At 34.5% G+C, this 23,388-nt stretch overlaps 1 protein-coding gene across 4 annotated transcripts in view; it reads left to right on the top strand.

Annotated features, from left to right (window-relative positions):
• Nucleotides 1-23,388, top strand: part of rtkna (rhotekin a) — a 214,762-nt gene that overhangs the window by 173,118 nt on the left and 18,256 nt on the right. For all 4 annotated transcript variants that reach the window (XM_062025442.1, XM_062025443.1, XM_062025444.1 and 1 more), the window contains exons 2-7: nt 9,439-9,700; nt 12,276-12,329; nt 16,361-16,478; nt 16,553-16,777; nt 20,464-20,558; nt 21,054-21,160. In XM_062025442.1, the coding sequence (XP_061881426.1) occupies nt 9,439-9,700; nt 12,276-12,329; nt 16,361-16,478; nt 16,553-16,777; nt 20,464-20,558; nt 21,054-21,160 (861 nt within the window). The remainder of the gene's footprint in view (nt 1-9,438; nt 9,701-12,275; nt 12,330-16,360; nt 16,479-16,552; nt 16,778-20,463; nt 20,559-21,053; nt 21,161-23,388) is intronic.

The following is a 23,388-nucleotide window of genomic DNA, read 5'->3' as shown; positions in this document are numbered from 1 at the left end:
TAATTAAAAATTTTTTAATTTGTTTCATATTTTTCCAATTATAACAGCCTATAACTTCTTTCCTTAAGGCGATATTTGGAATGAAGTAACTTAATTTTCCAATTATTTTGAATAGTTAAATTGAATCAAAACATACATAACACATGCTTTGTCTTGTTAAAGCTGAAGCCTGCTTCCTAATTACTACTCTTGATTAAATTAGCTAAATTAAGGGTGGGAATGTTCAGTCCTTAAAAGGACATCAAAGGAAGACCTGCATATTGGCGTGCATTACATTGTATATATGTACTGTACGTATGCTCAACATGTCAATATAGCAGCGCAAGCTAGTTAGCTCTCTGATCACGGCGCCACTAAAAATACATTGTATGCGTTAGCGCTTATAATAATAATATCGCTAATGCTTGGTTAATATTCAGGTGAGGACATGTAAATGGAGTATTGTGGTGCTTTTTAGAGGGCTTTATGGGTGGAATAGAGAAGCTCCTATTGACTCCATTGTTAGCTGACTTTTGTTAGCGTTTATTCACAGTTTAGAATGCATAATAAAATATGTGTTCTTGCCTTACATAAGGATTGTGAGTTATAGGTCAAATGAAAAAAAGTGTAGTTCCCCTTTAATGAAGAATTAATTATAATCCACATAAGAGTTGAAAAAAAAGTTACCGCAAACGAGCGTCTTTTCGTGTTTAAGTTGGATGTCAAAGTTGACCAAGTTCTCGCTTAATGTCCACAACCTTCTACAATCCAGGTGAGAGGCATGATTTTTAATCTGGAATTAACTTTCACCTACTCAGAGGCGATGCAACATCTCAATATGCCAAGACAGCAGCATAAGATAGTTAGCGCTGTGTGGCTAAAAAAATAGTTTGTCTGCGTCAGCGCTTATAATAACAATATCGCTAATGCTTGGTTAATAATCATGGAGTATTGTTGGAGGTTTTTGTATGTTTTTTAGAGGGCTTTATGAGTGGTTTGCATGCACTTGCTTTAAAAAAAAAAAAAAAAGGAGCAAAAAGGGGTAACGTCTTTATCACACTGCAAAAACTGAAATCTAAGTAAGATTAATTATCTCAAATAAGGGTGATATTTGCTTATTTCCTGTCTGATAAGATAATTATTCTCACTAAGCAGATTTTATGTTAGTGTTTTACTTGTTTAAAGGGTTTTGGTCCTAAATGATCTCAGTACAGTGTTTCCCACACATGCATTTATTTGTAGCGGCCCGCCACGAAAGAATTAAGGCCGCCACAAAAAAACAAAACAAAAATTATAATTTTTTTTTTGTTTTAATTCTTTTTTAAATTGTTCTAATTTTTTTTGTGTCCTGTCAAGCTTCTCAGGCAAATCATATAGTTGATGTAGATGCCCATATCGGCTGTTCAGATTTACTTTACAAAAGAAAAGTGTAGGATCAAGATTTTTGGAGCTCTTTGTTCAGTGGATCAGATATTTGATGAAGCTCTGTGTCTATCTACCACCACTACTGTTTTCTGTTTTTGTTACTGACTGTGGCAGGACACTTCTGCCTCTGTTTTACTTTATGTTGCTGGTAAATAATATGGTTGTAGTAGTAGGCTAAAGTTAAATTATTTAGTATGCACTAATTAAAGGGGCAGAGCTTTAAGAGACATTTTAGCTTTTATATTTTTATAAGATATATTTTTTGTAAGAACCACAATTAATAAATATATTTCAGTGAATAACTTATTGTTCAAATCTGTATATAAATATGTACATAAAGTGTTGTAATTATATTGTAAAATGGATGGAAGGATGGATGGACGTTTAAAACAAAACTGTTATTATTCATTAGTAAGTATACATTTTTTGAGCCTTTTTAGAGAAAATCATATCATTGTAGTAAATTATGCAAATTACTCGATGATGTCATGGTGACCACGCCCATAGCCACGCCCCCACCGCCACAGGTATCTTGGCAGTAACAAGCAGTAAGATATTACAGCTTGTTGCTGAGATTTTATGAGCTATATTGAGTAAAACATGCTTGAAACTAGAATATCAACTGATGCAAAGCTGTGTCATCAACACTCACAAGTATACAACTACTTTTTTAAAGTAATCATTTCTTACTTCAAGCATGACAAAAAAAGTCATGATGCCGAGCTCATATCATTATGTCAAGATAATGGCACTAGCATTTACTTAATTTAAGAATATTTTTCAACATATTGAGCAAAAAGGTCTTTTTTTTCTACCAAGAAAAGTGCACTTGCTATTAGTGAGAATATACTTATTTTAAGGCATTTTTGGGTTCATTGAGGTTAGCTAATTTTACTCGTTTTGGAAAGTCTTGACAAGTCAAATTTTCTTGTTCTATTGGCAGATAATTTTGCTTAGTTCAAATAAAATACCCCTCAGTTTTGTAATTTTTTTTCTTGTTTTGAACACTGACTTTTTGCAGTGCAGATATTGTGTGTAAACTGTGTTTGATGGGTTTATCTCTCATCGGGTATCAGGTGCTGGTGCCCGCTTAGTTTAAGGATTAGCGCCCGATCTGGGCTATTTGTCTTCTATTCTGGGATCCCCAGAGGGAAAAGCTGGTTAATTAGGCCGCTATAAATACAGGACCTCGACATAGCAGGTCACGCTTAAACCTGCCGAAACTGGACCGATCCTGACGCAGTCTGAGCTGGGTCTTGGCGCTTTATCCTTCCAATGCGGGTCAGTTCACTCCTAGTAGGGATGCATGATGTGTTTTTACTGATACCATAACTTTTTTTTTTTTTTAGATGTAACTGTAGTTTGTGCACACCTGGTGGTCAGTAAGACTTAAAGAAAGGTGGATTCGACAAACTGGACCTGGTAGATCGCTTTAGTCCTTGGGTCGTCTCTGGCAAACGTTTTGCACATTTCAAACGCCCATGTGGCATTTTTGGCATTTCAGGTGGCTTAATGTGTTGAAGCATGATGTTTTTCCCCCCCAACCTCATGGAAGGTTTGCCAGACATTTTGCGCAAATATCACGCAATCAACTTCTTTATTATTTTCTGTTACGACGCCCCTAGAAAAAAGAAAACATTTTGTGCATCATTTCTCGATAAAATTGTTACACCTCTGCATATAACGTTGTATCCTTTTTAACATTAAAGAAAACCAAAAATTGTATATATATCAACAAATCATCAAAAAAAAAACTTTATTAACATTATTTTTGTGTCTATGACAGAAAATATTTATTGGCTGAAAAATATTTTTTTTATCTTTATTTAAAGTAAAAAAACAAAAACAACTTGGACCATTTAATACTGGAAAAAAAGATATAAAATCAATAGAAAAAAATACATTTAACATTAACATTTTGTGCATCATTTGTCTATAAAAATTGTTATAAGTACACCTCTGCATATAATGTTGTAGCCTTTTTAACATTAAAGAAAACCAAAAATGTAATATATCAACAAATCATTAAAAAATACTTTTATTATTTTTGCGTCTATGACAGAAAATATTTATTGCCTGAAATTAAAATAAATGTATATCTTCATTTAAACTAAAACAAATGACCAACTTGGACCATTTAATACTGGAAAAAAAGATATCAAATCAAGAGATACAAATACATTCATCATTAACATTTTGTGCATAATTTGTCTATAAAATTGTTGTAAGTACACCTCTGCATAATGTTATATACTTTTTAACGTTAAAGAAAACAAACAATTAAATATAGATCAACAAATCATCAAAAAAAATATTTTATACACGTTATTTTTGCATCTGTGACAGAAAATATTTATTGTCTGAATATAAAAAATGTATATCTTTATGTAAACTAAAAAAAAATCGCATCGTTATCCTTTTTAGGGGGAATACATGTACAGTATATTATGTTTTGAAATGTATTAAAATATGTGTGTGTGGGTGTATATGTATGTGTATATAGGTATATGTGTATATATATGTATATATAGGTATGTATATATGTGTATATATGTACTGTATATGTATAGTTATGTGTATATATGTGTATTTATGTATATACACTTGTGTGTATACAATTGTGTGTATTTTGTAGGCGTGTACATCATTTATATATATAATGTGTGTGTGTGTGTGTGTATGTATGTATGTATATGTAGGTATAGATATATATATATGTATATGTAGGTATATATATATATATATATATACATATATATATATATATATATATATATATATATATATATATATATATATATATATATATATATATATATATATATATATATGTCAGTATATGTGTATATATGTATATTCACTACCACTTGTCCCTCTCAGATACATGTATACATGAATGTGTGTGTATGTATGTATGTATATATGTGTAAGTACATATGTATATGTGTGTATGTATATATATGTGTATACAAGTGTGTGTAGATGTATATATCAATGTGTACGTATATATAGAGTGTGTGTGTGTGTGTGTATATTTTATATATATGTATATATATATACCAACTAATATTAATATTAATACACAGTATGTATCTGTGTATGTATACTACAGTTTCCTTGCTGGCAAGTACTGTACAAATCAGCTCAGCAGATTTCCCATGAGATTTCCTCTTTAAAATAAATAATCATGGCCTTTCTTTGTCTAAAAATGTACGTTGATGAAGATGAATGTGTACTCTCTGACTTTTTAGACTACACGTTGATCTTGTTGCATGGCATTACGCGTCACACAGACAGTGTTTAGTGGTTTTGGCCTCTCAGTCCGTGAGTATATTTTCATCTCTCGTGTGAGATTTACTGCTCCGGTTGAGGCTTTCACCGCCGTGCAGCCCTGCTCTCACTAAGATGATGTTGGATGCGAGCAACAGTGTGGACGTCCGTTCATCGTTCTCCCGCTGAACCACAGACAATATTCATGCTAACAACCACCACACAGACGGGTAGATAGGAAATGTGGTGTTTTCAGGACAGTGGAGTGGAACTGATGAGGTGCAGGGGAGAAAATGTGCAGTGGAAGAATAAAAGCTGGAATGAAAAATCCACAGGAAGATGAGAAAGAAGGGCAGGTGGAGTTGAGATAGAAGAAAGAGGTAGAAGTTTAGAGATGAATGGTGTGACATGCACACACTGAGGTAAACATACAGCAGGAGACTGATGGTAGATGACTAATACTTGCTCTCATTTTCCATCTTCTCTCATTGCTGATTCATAGGAGCTGCACATGGTCACTTCTGCTTTCTTCTTTCATCCTCCACACACCATTGCCTTTTTGACCGCATTGGGATAAAAAAAATTGGTCGAAAGTTGACTGCATGTAAATATGTGTATGTGTGTGTGTGTATATTATATATGTATGTATGTATGTATATTGTATATGTACAGTATGTATGTATATTGTATATTATGTATGTATATTATATGTGTATGTATGTATGTGTGTATGTATATGTATGCATGTATATATGTATGTAAATATATATATATGTATGCATGTATATAAATTTATATATATGTATGCATAAATATGTATGTATGTATATATTAGTATGCATGTATGTATATGTATGTATATATACTGTACGTATGAATGTGTGTGTGTACATATATACAGTATATATGTATATGTGTATATATATGTATATGTGTATATATATGTATATGTATATGTGTATATATATGTATGTGTATATATATGTATATATGTGTATATATATGTATATATATATATAAGTATGCATGTATGTATGTGTATATATATATATATGTATGTATATATGTAGGGTTGGGTATCGAGTATCGATTGGAACCGGGACTAACTTTCCAATTCTCCCGGAATCGTTCAAAAGTTTAAATTTCGATTCCTATTTTCGATGCTGTCACGCCAATTTAGTCCGCCGACCGGAAAAAAATATGTCCGCCGAACCGGAAGAAGAAGCCGCTGAACACCAACAAAGAAGCGCCCACCGCCGGAAGTGTTAGCATAGCCGAGCGAGTCAGTCAAGCTCAAGCATGGATAGCGGGCGTCGGCGGTCGAAAGTGTAGCTTTACTTTACAAAAAAAATGAAATAACCGCGAAATAACAGAGCTCCATGTCCATCAAGAAACGAGTGGAGAGAGAGCTGCAGATGTACCAGGACGTTCCACCGATACTTATGTCTGACGACCCTGCTGCATGGTGGTGGAACCAACAAAAGACTTATCCTTTGCTGTCAGATCTCGCTTTCCCCTATTTATGCGTTCAAGCTTCTTCCACACCCAGCGAACGTGTATTTTCCACAGCAGGAGACACTATCTGTCCAGAACGCTCACGCATCCTGCCTGAGAAGGCGGATATGGTCATTTTCCTAAACAAGAACTGTCTCTGATTTTATACTGTACCTGCTGCTAATCTGGACTGGATTTTGCAAGTTGTTTCTTATTGTTTATTTGCTTTTCTGCACCAGGTTAGCCCATCAGTGGGAGCACGGTAACATTTTTAAGTACCTGCAGCATCATACACTTGTGTGTGTAAATGTGTTTTCATGAGGTTTCCTGCAGCATCATACACTTATGTGTAAAGGTGTTTTCATGAGGTTTCCTGCAGCATCATACACTTGTGTGTGTAAATGTGTTTTCATGAGGTTTCCTGCAGCATCATACACTTGTGTGTGTAAATGTGTTTTCATGAGGTTTCCTGCAGCATCATACACTTGTGTGTGTGTAAATGTGTTTTCATGAGGTTTCCTGCAGCATCATACACTTGTGTGTGTAAATGTGTTTTCGTGAGGTTTTTAAAAATAAAGCTCTCTTTAGGAAAGTGTACCCCTGGGAAAATGTATTCATAATTTATAATATTTATATTCAAGTTCATAGATTTGATATTTATCTTCTAGTTGAAAACAGCCCTGTGAGGAATTTATAGTAAAGTTCATAAAAAGTTAATAGAATTAAAATTGATGGAGAATGTCAGACTATTTCATTCAGAAAGACTGTAGGTTAGCTAGCTCATTTAAAATATCCTAAACTTTTTTTTGACCCTGCCTCTTAAAAGAATCGGAATCGAGAGTCGTCAGGAATCGGAATCGAAACAAAGAATCGGAATCGGAATCAGAATCGTTCGAATTCAAACGATACCCAACCCTATATATATGTATGTATGTATGTATGTATATATACTGTACGTATGAATGTGTGTGTATATATTTATATATATGTATATGTGTATATATGTATATATATGTATATACAGTATATGTGTGTGTGTGTATATATATATGTATATATACATATATATATGTATATATGTATATATATATATATATGTATATATATATATATATATATATATATATATATATATATATATATTTATATATATATATATGTGTATATATACATATATATATATGTGTATATATATAAATGTATACATATATATGTATATATATACACACACACACACACTATATATATGTAAACATTGATATATACATATACACACACTTGTATACACATGTGTATACATACATAAATACACATATATACATACACACACACACATTCATGTATACATGTATCTGAGAGGGACAAGCGGTAGTGAATATACATATACATATGCAGTACAACAAAAATAAAAGTACTAAATAATTGTATCCATATTTGTATGTTCATCCTAAAAGTGTTAAGTGCAAGACATCTCAGTTATTTTCTCACCTGAGATGTGCGGATTTAAATATAGGCGCAACAAATAAAATCTAGTATTAGTGATTTAGGGCTATATAAATAAACATTGATTGATTGATTGATTATTATTTATTGTTTATGGCAGGCATTGTAGAGTCCTACTCTGTTCAGGGGTACTTGAACGCACCGTAAAAACACCTGTATTCCTCTGAATAAAGAACAATCACTCTGTTTTAAGACAGCACAGCTTGTATGTTCAATGTACACAATTAAATATCTTAGTTGCTAATAGGTTTATATAAGTTTATTTTGTGTTGTTTCTTGATGGGGAAATACATTAATGGCTCTTGTTTTCATGTTAACATTTAGGCTAGCGCCAGTCAGTCCGTGATGTTGTCAAAGTGCAGCTGTCAATCATGGTTTTTCCATCATTTTGATTTAAAACAGTGATCATTAATACAGCCCGACTTGCACTATATGATTGACGCAGCAGCGAGTGTGTGGCACACTCACTAGCTGTACACTATTGACACGGCACTCACACTGTTAGTGTTTCATAATGGTCGTCTGATTAAAAAAGTGCTACATTTGACCTGCAAATAAAATTAATAGTGAGCAAGGTTTGCGTATAATTTGAGGGGAACTGCCCTTTTGTTAGAATTTTGCTTATCATTAACAATCCTTATGTAAGACAAGAACTCATTTTTCTTTTTTTATGCTTTCTAACTCGTAAATAAACGCTAGAAAAAGTTGTCTAACAATGGAGCCAAATGTAGTCGCTCTATTCCGCCTACAAAGCGCTTGAAATAACATCCAACAACTTCCAACGTTTTATACATGCTGTAAGTATACAGTATATGTAATGTAGTACCATTCATAATAACATGTCATAATTACGTATTTTAAGCATACAGCGGTGTATTAATTTCACAGACTCATCACAACGTTCGCTTTTTCTATTTACAACAACACTACTAATCATGAGAGACAACAAAGACTACTTTGGGACAAATTATATTCCAAAACCTTATATTTTTGAGCCTGAATATAAGGAGGATGATCTACAAGTTTTAGAAGATGCTTACTAAACAGATGCAGCTTTAGTGAAACACTCAGTATCATGTAGCAGTATTGCTAAAGTGCTAAACAAGAAATACAAACTATGAACATACTAAAACCATCACTTACTGTACAATGTCTGCTCTCACTGGGATGTCGACTAATGGGATGTTTATATCTTCCCGTTTAAATGAAGAATTAATCATAATCCTCATGCAGGTAAAAAAAAAAATTTTTAAATGCAGCAGACGAGCATTTTTTCGTGTCTCTCTTGCCATCTTGGATGTCAAAGTTGACCAAGTTCTCGGTTTATGTCCACAACCTTCTACTATCAAGGTGATTTATAATCTGGAATTAACTTTCACCAACTCAGAGGTGATGCAGCAGCTCAATATGCCAATACAGCAGCATAAGCTAGTTAGCGCTGTGTGGCTAAAAAAAAAATAGTTTGTCTGCGTCAGCGCTTATAATAACAATATCGCTAATGCTTGTTTAATATTCAGGCGACGACATGTAAATGGAATATTGTTGGCAGTTTTTAGAGGGCTTTATGGGTGGAATAGAGAAGCTCCTATTAGCTGACTTTAGCTAGTGTTTATTTACGATTTAGAATGCATTAAAAAAAAAAAATTGTCTTACATAAGGCTTGTGAATTATAGGTCAAATGAAAAAAAACACCTCATTGCGTGTGATCTGAGATCCCCATCGTCTGAAAGACATTTTTATACCGTTTTACTTTCCTCCTCCCGACAGGACAGCGATATCCAGAAGAAAATCGACCATGAGATCAGGATGCGCGACGGGGCCTGCAAGCTGCTGGCCGCCTGCTCGCAGAGGGACCAGGCCTTGGAGGCGGCCAAGAGCCTGCAGACGTGCAGCACCCGCATCATGGCCTACATGTCCGAGCTGCAGAAGATGAAGGAGGCGCAGGTCATGCAGAAGGTCGCGCGGAGGTCGTCGGACGCCGGCCCCATGGACGCCAGACTGCCGTGCAAAGGGAGAGTGGCCATATCAGGCAAGTATCCGGGACAACGTGACTTAAATCAAACCTGTGATCGACATTTAAAACACTTCCTTGAGGTCTACATAATATTAGATTTGCTTTGGTGTAAATTTTGCTTCACATTTTGCGAATAAAACCACACCCCGCCCTCTCCAAAAGTACCACAATTTATTTACACTATCTAAATATGTATTCTAAGGTCGTCACAGCTATTTATTTTCCAGACACCGTTGGAAAATAAACATTAAACAGTATATAGATTCACTCGGTCACTACAAAGGGTACACTGCCACAGTATCCAAAGGATAGATAAAAGCTGTTTTCAGCTGCACTAATGTCACTGCAAGTTACACGCCCGTGTTATGCACATGCCAAGACTCGGTGAAAATAATATTTTAGTCCACTTTTTTTGTGTGTTTTCTCGTAGCCTGAGAGCTTGACTCAATGTCCAAAGAAGAACATCCACCTCGTGGTGATGTCACTACATGGCCAGACTGAGAACCCTGTGAACAAAGGCATCTAAAAACTGCGTGCAGGTTATTTTTAAACACAAGTAGCCAACGTTGTAACAACACTTATGGGTCAGAAAAGACCAAATCCGTCACTATCTGCAGAAGCTAGCTCTCCAATCAGCTAAACAGACTCAATAACTCCATGTGATATTTTGGTGAATTTACTGAGGAATTGGTGAAACTGAAACAATACAAAAAGAATGCCATTGTAAGTTAATAATACTAACACAGACACTTGTAAACGTGTTAGCATATTAGCTCATGCTAACGATGCTAGCGTCATTACATCATGATAGCCCGTACAAATATGCATGAAGACACTTCTAGAGACATCACACATTGGACGGTTTAGTGATTAATAATTGTTTTTGGTTATATTGTAAAAATTACTAGCGTTGCTTGGAGTGATGAATAAAGAATCCATATGAGTAGAACCGCTATGGATGGCTGGAAGACGAACTCAGCACCCTAGTTGAAAAAAATAAATAAAAATACATGAAAAAAAAGCACTCTACCTGTAAATGGAAGGACACTGCAGGGAGCAAACTCGTCCATAAGATGGCACCTTAGCACAAACAATCAAGCACTTTCCAGGTGTATTTGCTATTTTTAGTATGGCTGTTATCTGAGAAAAATCCGTAAAGCCGCAGGGTTCAAAGTGTAAGAAGAAAGTAGCGGCTTATTGTCGGTAATTTACAGTAATTAGTCATCGCAAGCCAGACTTCTTATTCAACTTGTGACGTCTTGCCGGCTACAATGAAGATTGTTTGGACCCCGCTGCCGTGTTAGCATATTAGCTAATGCCAACGACGCCCGGTTGATTACATTACGATAGCACGTACAAATAAGCATGAAAACAGCTTAGTAAGTAAGAATTGTTTTAGTTATATTGTAAAACTTACACATCTTGCTTCAAGTGATGAATGAAGAATCCATATGAGTAGAAACGCTATGGATGACTGGAAGAGGGACCTGCAGTGAGCGAACTCCTCCAAAAGATGGCGCTGTCGCATAAACAATACCAAACCTTTTCTGTGTATTTGCTTGTTTGTTTTTAACTATTTTCATTGTGGTCAGTGAAGAAAAATCCATGAATTAGCCGAACCTTTTAATAGCCGCAGAGTTCTAAGCGTTGGAAAAAAGCACTTTTTGGTCCATGAGTCAGCTACAGAGGTGTGGCTCAGGCAAAGTCTGGCAACATTTGATCTTCGTGCAGCTGACACTGATGGGAATCAAGAATAGACTTAGACTTCCTTTTTATTGTCATTCAAATTTGAATTTTACAGAACAGATAACAACGACATTTTGTTGCATTAGCTGGTTGGTAGTGCAGGATAAAAAAGCAATAAGGTGCAGATATAAATAAATAGATTACTGTACAGATAAATATATTGCACTTTTGCATATGCATCCACGTTTATGGATGTATGTTATATTGTCTTTATATTCCAGCGAGTTAATCCATTTTTGGGGGGAATTGAGGGGATTATTACGATGCGTTCAAGAGTCTTAAGTATGAGCCGCATTCAATCCCCAGTGAGTGTGCCTGTTACTCTCTGCACTTGAGTAAACAGCCACCACTGCTAGCTACTAGTGCAACATAGGGAGTGTGGACATGTTAGTTCATGTACGAGGCAGAGGACAGACCGATGTGGAGGAATTGAATCCTGCCAGAGCCACTCTTCATTAGCGCATACTTCACTCTGGTTATTGACTGCGGCGAGCGTGCTGACTGGCGCCCGCCGCCCATCACTTCAGCAATGAGGGCGAGCTGATTGTTAACGATTATTGGAGTGGCGATAGCTGCTCGTGCCACAGACGCACGGCGGAGACATAACTCACGTGGGGGAGAAGGACAATAACGGTGACATGCTTAATTTCTTTCAGCCGGTTTATTACGCCAGCGGATGATTAATGGGATTTAGACACACACACACACACACACACACACACACACACACACACACACACACAAGAGTGGGTATTTGAGTCAGTAATTGAGAGCAGATAAATCAAATTGTCAGGACCAGCGATGAACATGTTTGTGGTCTAATCCTTATGTGTTGTCATGACAGATCTCCGTATTCCCCTCATGTGGAAAGACACGGAGTACTTCAAGAACAAAGGAGGTGAGGGGCCGCCCTATGATTGGTGCTGTATGATGCATGTATACATGCATATATATGTGTGTGTGTGGGTGAGTGGGTGGTTGTGTATGTACGTATATGTGTATTTGTATATATGTACACTACCGTTCAAAAGTTTGGGGTCACATTGAAATGTCCTTATTTTTGAAGGAAAAGCACTGTACTTTTCAATGAAGATAACTTTCAACTAGTCTTAACTTTAAAGGAATACACTCTATACATTGCTAACGGGGTAAATGACTATTCTAGCTGCAAATGTCTGGTTTTTGGTGCAATATCTACATAGGTGTATAGAGGCCCATTTCCAGCAACTATCACTCCAGTGTTCTAATGGTACAATGTGTTTGCTCATTGGCTCAGAAGGCTAATTGATGATTAGAAAACCCTTGTGCAATCATGTTCACACATCTGAAAACAGTTTAGCTCGTTACAGAAGCTACAAAACTGACCTTCCTTTGAGCAGATTGAGTTTCTGGAGCATCACATTTGTGGGGTCAATTAAACGCTCTAAATGGCCAGAAAAAGAGAACTTTCATCTGAAACTCGACAGTCTATTCTTGTTCTTAGATATGAAGGCTATTCCACAAAATTGTTTGGGTGACCCCAAACTTTTGAACGGTAGTGTACGTATATGTGTATTTGTATATATGTATATTTAAATGTATTTATATTTGTGTGTGTGTATATATGTACGTATATATGTACGTCTATTAGGGCTGTGAATCTTTGTGTGTGCCGCGATTCGATTCAATATCGATTCTTGGGGTCACGATTCGATTCAAAATCTTTTCTTTTTTTTTTCAATTCAACACGATTCTCGATTCAAAAACGATTTTTTTCCCGATTCAAAAGGATTCTCTATTCATTCAATACATAGGATTTCAGCAGGATCTACCCCAGTCTGCTGACATGCAAGCAGAGTAGTAGATTTTTGTAAAAAGCTTTTATAATTGTAAAGGACAATGTTTTATCAACTGATTGCAATAATTTAAATGTGTTTTAACTATTAAATGAACCAAAAATATGACTTATTCGATCTTTGTGAAAATATTGGACACAGTGTGTTGTCAAGCTTATGAGATGCGATGCAAGTGTAAGCCACTGTGACACTATTGTTCATTTATTTTTATTTGTATAAATGTCTAATGATAATGTCAATGAGGGATTTTTAATCACTGCTATGTTGAAATTGTAACTAATATTGATACTGTTGTTGATAATATTCATTTTTGTTTCACTACTTTTGGTTTGTTCTGTGTCGTGTTTGTGTCTCCTCTCAATTGCTCTGTTTATTGCAGTTCTGAGTGTTGCTGGGTTGGGTTTGAATTTTTGGAATTGGATTGCATTGTTATGGTATTGCTGTGTATTGTTTTGTTGGATTGATTAATTTAAAAAAAAAATTTTTTAAAAATCGATTTTTTAAAAATGAGAATCAATTCTGATCCGCACATCGTGAGAATCGCGATTTGAATTCGAATCGATTTTTTCCCACACCCCTAATGTCTATATGTACGCATATGTGTATATTTATATATATATGAATATACTGTATATGTATATGTATGTTTGTATATGTGTGTATATATATATATGTATATACTTATGTATGTATATGTATAGTTATATCTGTGTATGTTTATGTGTGTATATGTTGATATACTGTATTTATATTCATATATGTATATTTGTTTATATGTATTTCATATATATTTATATGTGTATATATTTATATACTGTATTTATATGTATATATAGATATGTATGTATGTGTATATAAACACGTATACACATATATGTATGTGTATATATATATATTTATATATATATATATGTATGTGTGTATATGCTGTATATAATATATAGATATATATGCTTATGTATATATACGTGTGTGTGTGGGTGGTTGTGTGTGTGTATGTATGTATACGTGTATTTGTATATATGTTTATTTAAATGTATTTATATTTGTGTGTGTGTGTATGTACGTATATATGTACGCACATGTGTATATGTGTATATATGTGTGAGGGGATAGAAAGAGAAAAAAAAGGAAGACAGGGGGAAATTGCAGGGACAAGAGGGGGATAAGACAGACAACAACAACAAACACAACAATAACAACAACAACAGAAAAGCATCAGCCATTTGGATATGTACAAATATGATAGTAAAAGTGAAAGCAGAGAAGCAGTTAGTGGAGTAAATATTAATAATACAATGACAATGAAGATTATTACACTACAAATGGAGCAATACAAATACCAATAGAAATAACACTATTGATAATTAATAATAATAACTAGATGAGGCAATTCCTGGAGGAATTGCATGTGAATGCTCCAAGGCTGAAGTTGAACTGAAATCCTGGAATTTTTTTTAGAATTGTTGAAGTAGAGCACACAATTCCTGAACAAGCTGAATATTTTGAAGTTGGAACAGTTTGAATCAGATGAAAAATGTCGGAGTTGTGGAACATTGGAGAATGTCCCATTGATTTCAATGGGAATTTCTGAAAAAATTGGGAATTTCAGGAAAAGCGGGAATTTTTTTGAAAATGGTAAAAAAAAAAACTTGAATGGTCTAAATGAGTTGAAATGGTTGGTGTTGGAATTTTTCAAATCGGTGCAGAAATGTTGAAGTAGTAACATGTTGAATTGACAAATGGTATTCCTGGAATTTCGGGAAAACCGGGAATTTTTCCAGTTCAAAAAACAATTTAGTTTTTTGTCCTAATTAAGTCGAATGTTTTGACGCTGGAACGGTTTAAATGTGTTGAAAAATGTGGGAGGAGTAGTCGCCAGAAAAGAGGGTGGAAATAGGGGTTTGGAAAATCAGGAATTCAGGAAAATGCTGAAATTTTTTGGAACTTGGAAAAGGGGAAGAATGGTGGAATATGTTGAAGGTGGAATGGTTTGAATTGGGTGGAAATGGTGGAAGTTTGAAAAATGGCCAATTCATTTTGAATGGGGAAATTATTTTTTTTTTACCTGGTATAAATAAAGGAAAATGAGAAAATTCAGTATTTTCCATATCGAACACTGGTAGCGTGATGCAGTTTTAGCCATGTGATTTGGCCCCTGAGGTGACCGCCAAATACACTATATTGCCAAAAGTATTTGGCCACCTGCCTTGACTCACATATGAACTTGAAGTGCCATCCCATTCCTAACCCATAGGGTTCAATATGATGTGGGTCCACATTTTGCAGCTATTACAGCTTCAACTCTTCTGGGAAGGCTGTCCACAAGGTTGCGGAATGTGTTTATAGGAATTTTCCACCATTCTTCTAAAAGCGCATTGGTGAGGGTCACATACTCTCCGTCTCCGTTTTAATTGATCCCAAAGGTGTTCTATCTGGTTCAGGTCAGGACTCTGTGCAGGCCAGTCAAGTTAATCTACACCAGACTCTGTCATGCATGTCTTTATGGACCTTGCTTTGTGCACTGGTGCACAGTCATGTTGGAAGAGGAAGGGGCCCACGCCAAACTGTTTCCACAAGGTTGGGAGCATGGAATTGTCCAAAATGTTTTGGTATCCAGGAGCATTCAAAGTTATTTTCACAGGAACTAAAGTGCCAAGCCCAACTTCTGAAAAACAACCCCACACCATAATTCCTCCTCCACCAAATTTCACACCCGCTGACCCCTCTCTGTCAGTTTTCGTGGCCTCTCCCACTTGGTGGCTGAGTTGCTGTTGTTCCCAAACTCTTCCATTTTCTGATAATAAAGCCGACAGTTGACTTTGGAATATTTAGGAGCGAGGAAATTTCACGACTGGATTTGTTGCACAGGTGGCATCCTATGACAGTTCCATGCTGGAAATCACTGAGAGCGGCCCATTCTTTCACAAATGTTTGTAGAAACAGTCTCCATGCCTAAGTGATTGATTTTATACACCTGTGGCCAAGTGATTAGGACACCTGATTCTGATCATTTGGTTGGGTGGCCAAATACTTTTGGCAATTTAGTGTATGTTTGCTGTTTTTTAAGCGTTCCCCGTGTCCTCCCTCCCAGAGCTTCATCGCTGTGCAGTGTTTTGCCTCCTGCAGTTGGGAGGGGAGATCTTCGACACGGACATGGTGATCGTGGACCGCACGCTGACGGACATCTGCTTCGACAACACAATAGTATTGTAAGTCGCACGATGGTTTTTGTCATGCGCGCAACACAACGTGTCGGCTGAGGGTATGTACATGTTGTTGGCAGCAGTGAGGCCGGCCCAGGGTTCGAGCTGCGCGTGGAGCTGTACAGCTGCTGCTCGGAGGACGACTGCTCGGCGGGGAGCACGCCCAGGAAGCTCGCCAGCAAGCTGAGCTCCTCTTTGGGTCGCTCGGCCGGGAAGAAACTGCGGGCGACCATGGAGCCCGGACCCTGCAGTCCTGTCAGCAATGGAGGGGCGTCGCCTCTTCTGCTGCCCGTTCCTTCTGTGCCGTAAGTCTGCGCATTTGTGCAATATTTCACATGTAATTGTTGTTTGCGTGGTCAGATGAGAGGACGAATAGAACCGGTTTGGACTGTTTAGCACGACGTTTACACAATTCAGCATGCCCGAAAAGGGGAAGGAAGTTTATAGAAAGAAAGGTGTTGAAGAAAGTAACATTTTTTTTATAAAAAATACAAAATGTCAATAAACATATGAGTTAAAAAAAGACGATGTATAGCATAGCTAGTAATAAAATGTTAAAAATAAGGATACAAATAAAAGTAAAACAATAAGTGTAATAAAACATTAATCATTATTTATAATAAATTGAAAATAAAAATGTAAATACTGGAAAAAAAAAGACAAGTGATGCAAACCCATAAATCAGGGATGTCCAAAGTGCAGCCCGGGGGCCATTTGCGGCCCGCAGGTCATTTTTTTAACGGCCCATTTTAAAATACGATTAAAAAAATTAAAAACATAAAAAGTGGTATGAAAGACCAAACAGGTGAAATGTAACAAGAAAATGTTGCAATGTTTACTCAAATAACACAAAGCTGCCATGCAGGCTGTTTCTTTCTTTAAAAAAAAAAAAAAAGAATGAAAATCAATGTTATTATGAATTATTGACCTATCCAAGGCTCCAATTACGTCATATTAAATATTGCACTTTGAGATATTTTTTGGGAAAAATGTTGCATATTTTTTGTTTGCCATATAAAAAATTGAGCTGTCTTTTTTTTTTAAAGAAGGGCCTAAAACGAACAAACAAAAAACATAAACAAAAATACAACTTATAATTGACGGATAGATCTGAAGTTGATCTCGAGATTATCGTGTTAAAAGTAAACAGTAAAAAAAATGTATAATTTATTTTTTAACACTTTAATGAGTAGGACCCTTTTGGTTCCCCAATAATTTTTGTGTGATTTGTTTTTAAGTGTCATCGCTCAAAAAATAATAATGAATTTAAATCAATGGTGTTATGAGTTGTTGACCTTTTTAAGGCTCCAATTATTATATAATCTCAAATATTCCACTTAAAAATGTTATTGGGTGAAAATATTGCACATTTTGTGTTTTTTTCATAAAAAAACAGGGTTTTCTTTGACAAAAAGAGCATACGACTTAAATCTTTAAAAACGTTATATTGACAGACAGACCTAATGTTGATCTATGGATTTAAAACTTGAATATTAATAAAAATAATAATACTGAATAATGACACATTTTTTTATATTTTTTTAACAAAACCCTTTCGGGTCCCTGGGATCAAGCCTGAGTGGAGGCCTAAATGTATATTTTTTATACATGTATTGGTTTTTAAAATAAAAAAATATCAAAATGGCCCCCGCTTGCTTTGATTATTCAGTGTGCGGCCCTCAGTGGAAAAAGTTTGGACACCCCTGCCATAAATAGTCCATTTACCCATAAATAGTCCATTTAAAAACATTAGAGCTTTGTTTTTTTACTTAAAAAAATTAATACATTTAAAATATATATATATATATATATATATATATATATATATATATATATATATATATATATATATATATATATATATATATATATATATATATATATATATATATATGCATGGACAATCAGTATTAAAACACTTAGATTCATACTTCAAACTGAAAATTTGATATTTTATGGTTTTTGCTGTAATTAATAAGTTACATTTACGAACATCACGTTGTTACTTTTACACAATTCAGCATGTCTGAAAAGAGGAAGGAAGAAGTAGCGTTTATAAAAAGAAAGGTGTTGAAATTTTTTTTTTTTAAATGAAATAAAAAATACAAAATGTGAATAAGCATATGAGTTAAAAGGATAATGTATAGCATAGCAAGTAATACAATGTTAAAAATAAGGATACAAATAAAAGTAAAACAATTGTGTAATAAAATAAGTGTAATAAAACATGAATTAATGTTCTATAATAAATAGAAAATGAATAGGTGAATACATTAAAATAAAGACAAGTAATGCAAACCCATAAATAGTCAATTTATAAATATTACAGCTTTGTTTTTTCATTTGAAAAAATACATGTAAATCAGTATTAATACACTTAGATTCATATTTCATTCTTCTAACTTAAAATGTGATATTTTATGGTTTTTATAAAGTTACATTTACAAACATCACATTGTTACTTTTACACAATTCAGCATGTCCGAAAAGGGGAAGGAAGCAGAGTTTATAGAAAGAAAGTTGTTGAAAAAAATGAAATCAAAAATACAAAATGTCAATAAGCATATGAGTTAAAAAGGACAATGTATAGCATAGCAAGTAATACAAAGGTACAAACTAAGCATACAAATAAAAGTTTGAAAAATAAGTGTAATAAAACTTATTTTTTTATAATAAATTGAAAATAAAAAGGTAAATACATTAAAATAAAGACAAGTAATGCAAACCCATATAATAGTAAATGTATAAATAATAGAGCTTTGTTTTTTTTACTTTGAATAATGTCTATATATGAAAAATCAGTATTAAAACACTTAGATTCATATTTCATACTTCAAACTGAAAATGTGATATTTTATGGTTTGAACATGCCTGAAAAGAGGAAGGAAGAAGCAGACTTTATAGAAAGAAAGGTGTTGGAAAAAATAATAAAAAAGTGAAATAAAAAATACAAAATGTGAACAAGCATAGATATAGATTGAGATATAGATTGTACAGTGTAAAAAAAAAAGGAAGTAATAAAATGTTACAAATAAGGATACAAATTAAAGACAAAAAAATAAGAGTAAAAAACATGAATTGATTGTTTATAATAAATTGAAAATAAAAAGGTGAATACATTAAAATGAAGACCAGTAATGCAAACCCATGGAAAATAAATGTATAAATATTAGAGCTCTGGGTTTTTTTACTTAAAAAAATGTTATACATGGAAAGTCATTATTACAACAGATTCATATTTCATACCTCAAACTGTGACTGTCCAAATAACTCTAAATTTAGTCTTTGTTACTTAGAATATGTTCCCCTAGTGTCCAAATAACTCTAAATTAAGTCTTTGTTACTTAGAATATGTTCCCCATACTAAAGTGTTACCACTTTGTCTTGAATTTGAAAAAAAATATATATATATTTTTCACTAAAGAAGGGTTCGGTGAATGCGCATATGAAACTGGTGGGGTGCAGTACCTCCAACAAGGTTGAGAACCACTGAGCTAGCCTAAATAGCATGTTAGCATCGGTTAGCTTGCAGTCACGCACTGACCAAATATGCCTGATAAGCACTCCAGCAAATCAACAAAGCTCACCTTTTGTGCATTCACGCACAGCATAAAACGTTTGGTGGACAAAATGAGACAAAGAAGGACTGGCATAAAACACGTCTTTCTGTGGCAGCGTCGGAGAAAGTTGTACATGTAAACAACCTACGAGGAGTTCAAGGACCGCTGAAATTAGTAGGACAAAACGGTGCTTGCCAAATACTCATCAGTGAAGCATGTTTAATATCAACAGTGGGGTTTCTAACAATTAGGAACATTTGTCCTCCTACAGAAAATATTTTAAAACAAAAAATTATTTATTTTCTTCATCTTTTTCCATTTCCACACATCTCTGAAAGAGGTCCAGGGAGCCACTAAAGCCGCGGGTTTGGCGACAAAAAAGTGTTTGATGAAAGAGACTTGTATTCTAACCACGTGTCCATCACCCCTAGGGGCCCCAAGTACCACCTGCTGGCTCATACCACCCTGTCGCTGTCACACGTCCAAGACAGTTTCCGCACACACGACTTCACCATCTCCGGCAACGGTGAGTGGCAGCCTCTTTATTTTTTGTATTTTTTTTTTTTTTTTGATTTCCTTCCTCTCTGCCAAATTAGCCATCTGTCCTTTTTTTTTTGTCTCGCTCTTGTCACCGCATCGCTGCACTCACATCGTGTCCCTGCACTCGCTGCACGTTCCTCCCGCATATTCTCTGACAGAAAGCCATTGTGGGGGTCTCGCTGGTGCCAGGGAGGGTCAGCTTGAAATAATACAGGGACCTCCTTCCTCACACACCAAATGCCCGCTGTTGTTTTTTGGCCATCTTGTAAACTTTCATTGCAGCTTTCGCACCTCCAAGCCTTGTGTTTGTCCCAATGGGGGGCATTGTATTAATACTGTGTGTGTGTGTGTGTGTGTGTGTGTGTGTGTGTGTGTGTGTGTGTGTGTGTGTGTGTGTGTGTGTGTGTGTGTGTGTGTGTGTGTGTGTGTGTGTGTGTGTGTGTGTGTGTGTGTGTGTGTGTGTGTGTGTGTTTGTGCGCAGAGGAGTGCTCATACTGGCTGCCCCTCTACGGAAGTGTGTGTTGCCGCCTGGCAGCCCAGCCTCACTGTATGACCAAACAGATGATGAGCGGACCTTTGAAGGTGTCGGTAAGTTGGCCTAAAATCCATAATGCAATACACCGGAACCTCCATTTAGCAGCTTCTTTGTTTCTCCAACAGGCTCGTAAATAGAAAAGTTTGTATAGGACAGGGGTTGGCAACCAAAAAATGTTGAAAGAGCCATATTGGACCAGAAATAGAAAAAAGTAATCTGTCTGGAGCCGCGAAAAAATTACAAGACTTGTATAAGTGTTATAATGATGGCAACACATGATGTAAATGTCTATATTAGCTATATTAGCCTACTTTTAAAATTACTTTAAAAGTATTTTATATAAGTGTTATAATGAAGACAACACATGATGTAAGTGTCTATATTAGCTATATTAGCCTACTATCAAAATTACTTTAAAATTATTTTATGTAAGTGTTATGATGAAGACAACACACGATGTACCGGTAAGTGTTGGTATTAGCTATATTAGCCTACTATAAAAATGACTTTAAAAGCCTTATATAAGTGTTATAATGAAGGCAACACATGATGTAAGTGTCTATATTAACTATATTAGCCTACTATCAAAATGACTTTAAAAGTCTTATATATGTGTTATAATGAAGGCAACACATGATGTAAGTGTCTATATTAGTTATAATAGCCTACTATCAAAATGACTTTAAAAGCCTTATATAAGTGTTATAATGAAGGCAACACATGATGTAAGTGTCTATATTAATTATATTAGCCTACTATCAAAATGACTTTAAAAGTCTTATATATGTGTTATAATGAAGGCAACACATGATGTAAGTGTCTATATTAGTTATAATAGCCTACTATCAAAATGACTTTAAAAGCCTTATATAAGTGTTATAATGAAGGCAACACATGATGTAAGTGTCTATATTAGTTATAATAGCCTACTATCAAAATGACTTTAAAAGCCTTATATAAGTGTTATAATGAAGACAACACATGATGTAAGTGTCTATATTAGCTATATTAGCCTACTATCAAAATGACTTTAAAAGTCTTATATAAGTGTTATAATGAAGACAACACATGATGTAAGTGTCTATATTAGTTATATTAGCCTACTATCAAAATGACTTTAAAAGTATTTTATATAAGTGTTATAATGAAGGCAACACATGATTTAAGTGACTATATTAGCTGTATTAGCCTACTATCAAAATGACTTTAAAAGTATTTTATACAAGTGTTATAATGAAGGCAACACATGGTGTAAGTGTTTATATTAGCTATATTAGCCTACTATAAAAATGACTTTAAAAGCCTTATATAAGTGTTATAATGAAGGCAACACATGTGTCTATATTAGCTATACTAGCCTACTATCAAAATGACTTTAAAAGTCTTATACATATAAGTGTTATAATGAAGACAACACATGATGTAAGTGTTTATATTAGCTACATTAGCCTACTATCAAAATGACTTTAAAAGCCTTATATAAGTGTTATAATGAAGACAACACATGATGTAAGTTTTATATTAGCTATATTAGCCTACTATCAAAATGACTTTAAAAGTCTTTTATATAAGTGTTATAATGAAGACAACACATGATGTAAGTGTCTATATTAGCTATATTAGCCTACTATCAAAATGACTTTAAAAGTCTTTTATATAAGTGTTATAATGAAGACAACACATGATGTGTCTACATTAGCCTACTATCAAAATTACTTTAAAAGCCTTATATAAGTGTTATAATGAAGACAACACATGATGTAAGTGTTTATATTAGCTATATTAGCCTACTATCAAAATGACTTTAAAAGTATTTTATATAAGTGTTATAATGAAGACAACACATGATGTAAGTGTCTATATTAGCCTACTATCAAAATGACTTTAAAAGTCTTATAAGTGTTATAATGAAGGCAACACATCATGTGTCTATATTAGCTATATTAGCCTACTATCAAAATTACTTTAAAAGTCTTTTATATAAGTGTTATAATGAAGACAACACATGATGTAAGTGTCTATATTAGCTATATTAGCCTACTATCAAAATTACTTTAAAAGTCTTTTATATAAGTGTTATAATGAAGGCAACACATGATGTAAGTGTCTATATTAGCTATATTAGCCTACTATCAACATGACTTCAAAAGCCTTATATAAGTGTTATAATGAAGGCAACACATGATGTAAGTGTCTATATTAGTTATAATAGCCTACTATCAAAATGTCTATGTGTCGAAGGCTCACGCAAATCTTCGTTGACAGAAATGTTGAAATTTTA

This window comes from Entelurus aequoreus, linkage group LG17 (genome assembly GCF_033978785.1).
Source record: "Entelurus aequoreus isolate RoL-2023_Sb linkage group LG17, RoL_Eaeq_v1.1, whole genome shotgun sequence".
Lineage (NCBI taxonomy): Eukaryota > Metazoa > Chordata > Actinopteri > Syngnathiformes > Syngnathidae > Entelurus > Entelurus aequoreus.
Note: the sequence above shows the minus strand (reverse complement) of the source record. Positions and strands in the feature narration are given on the sequence as shown.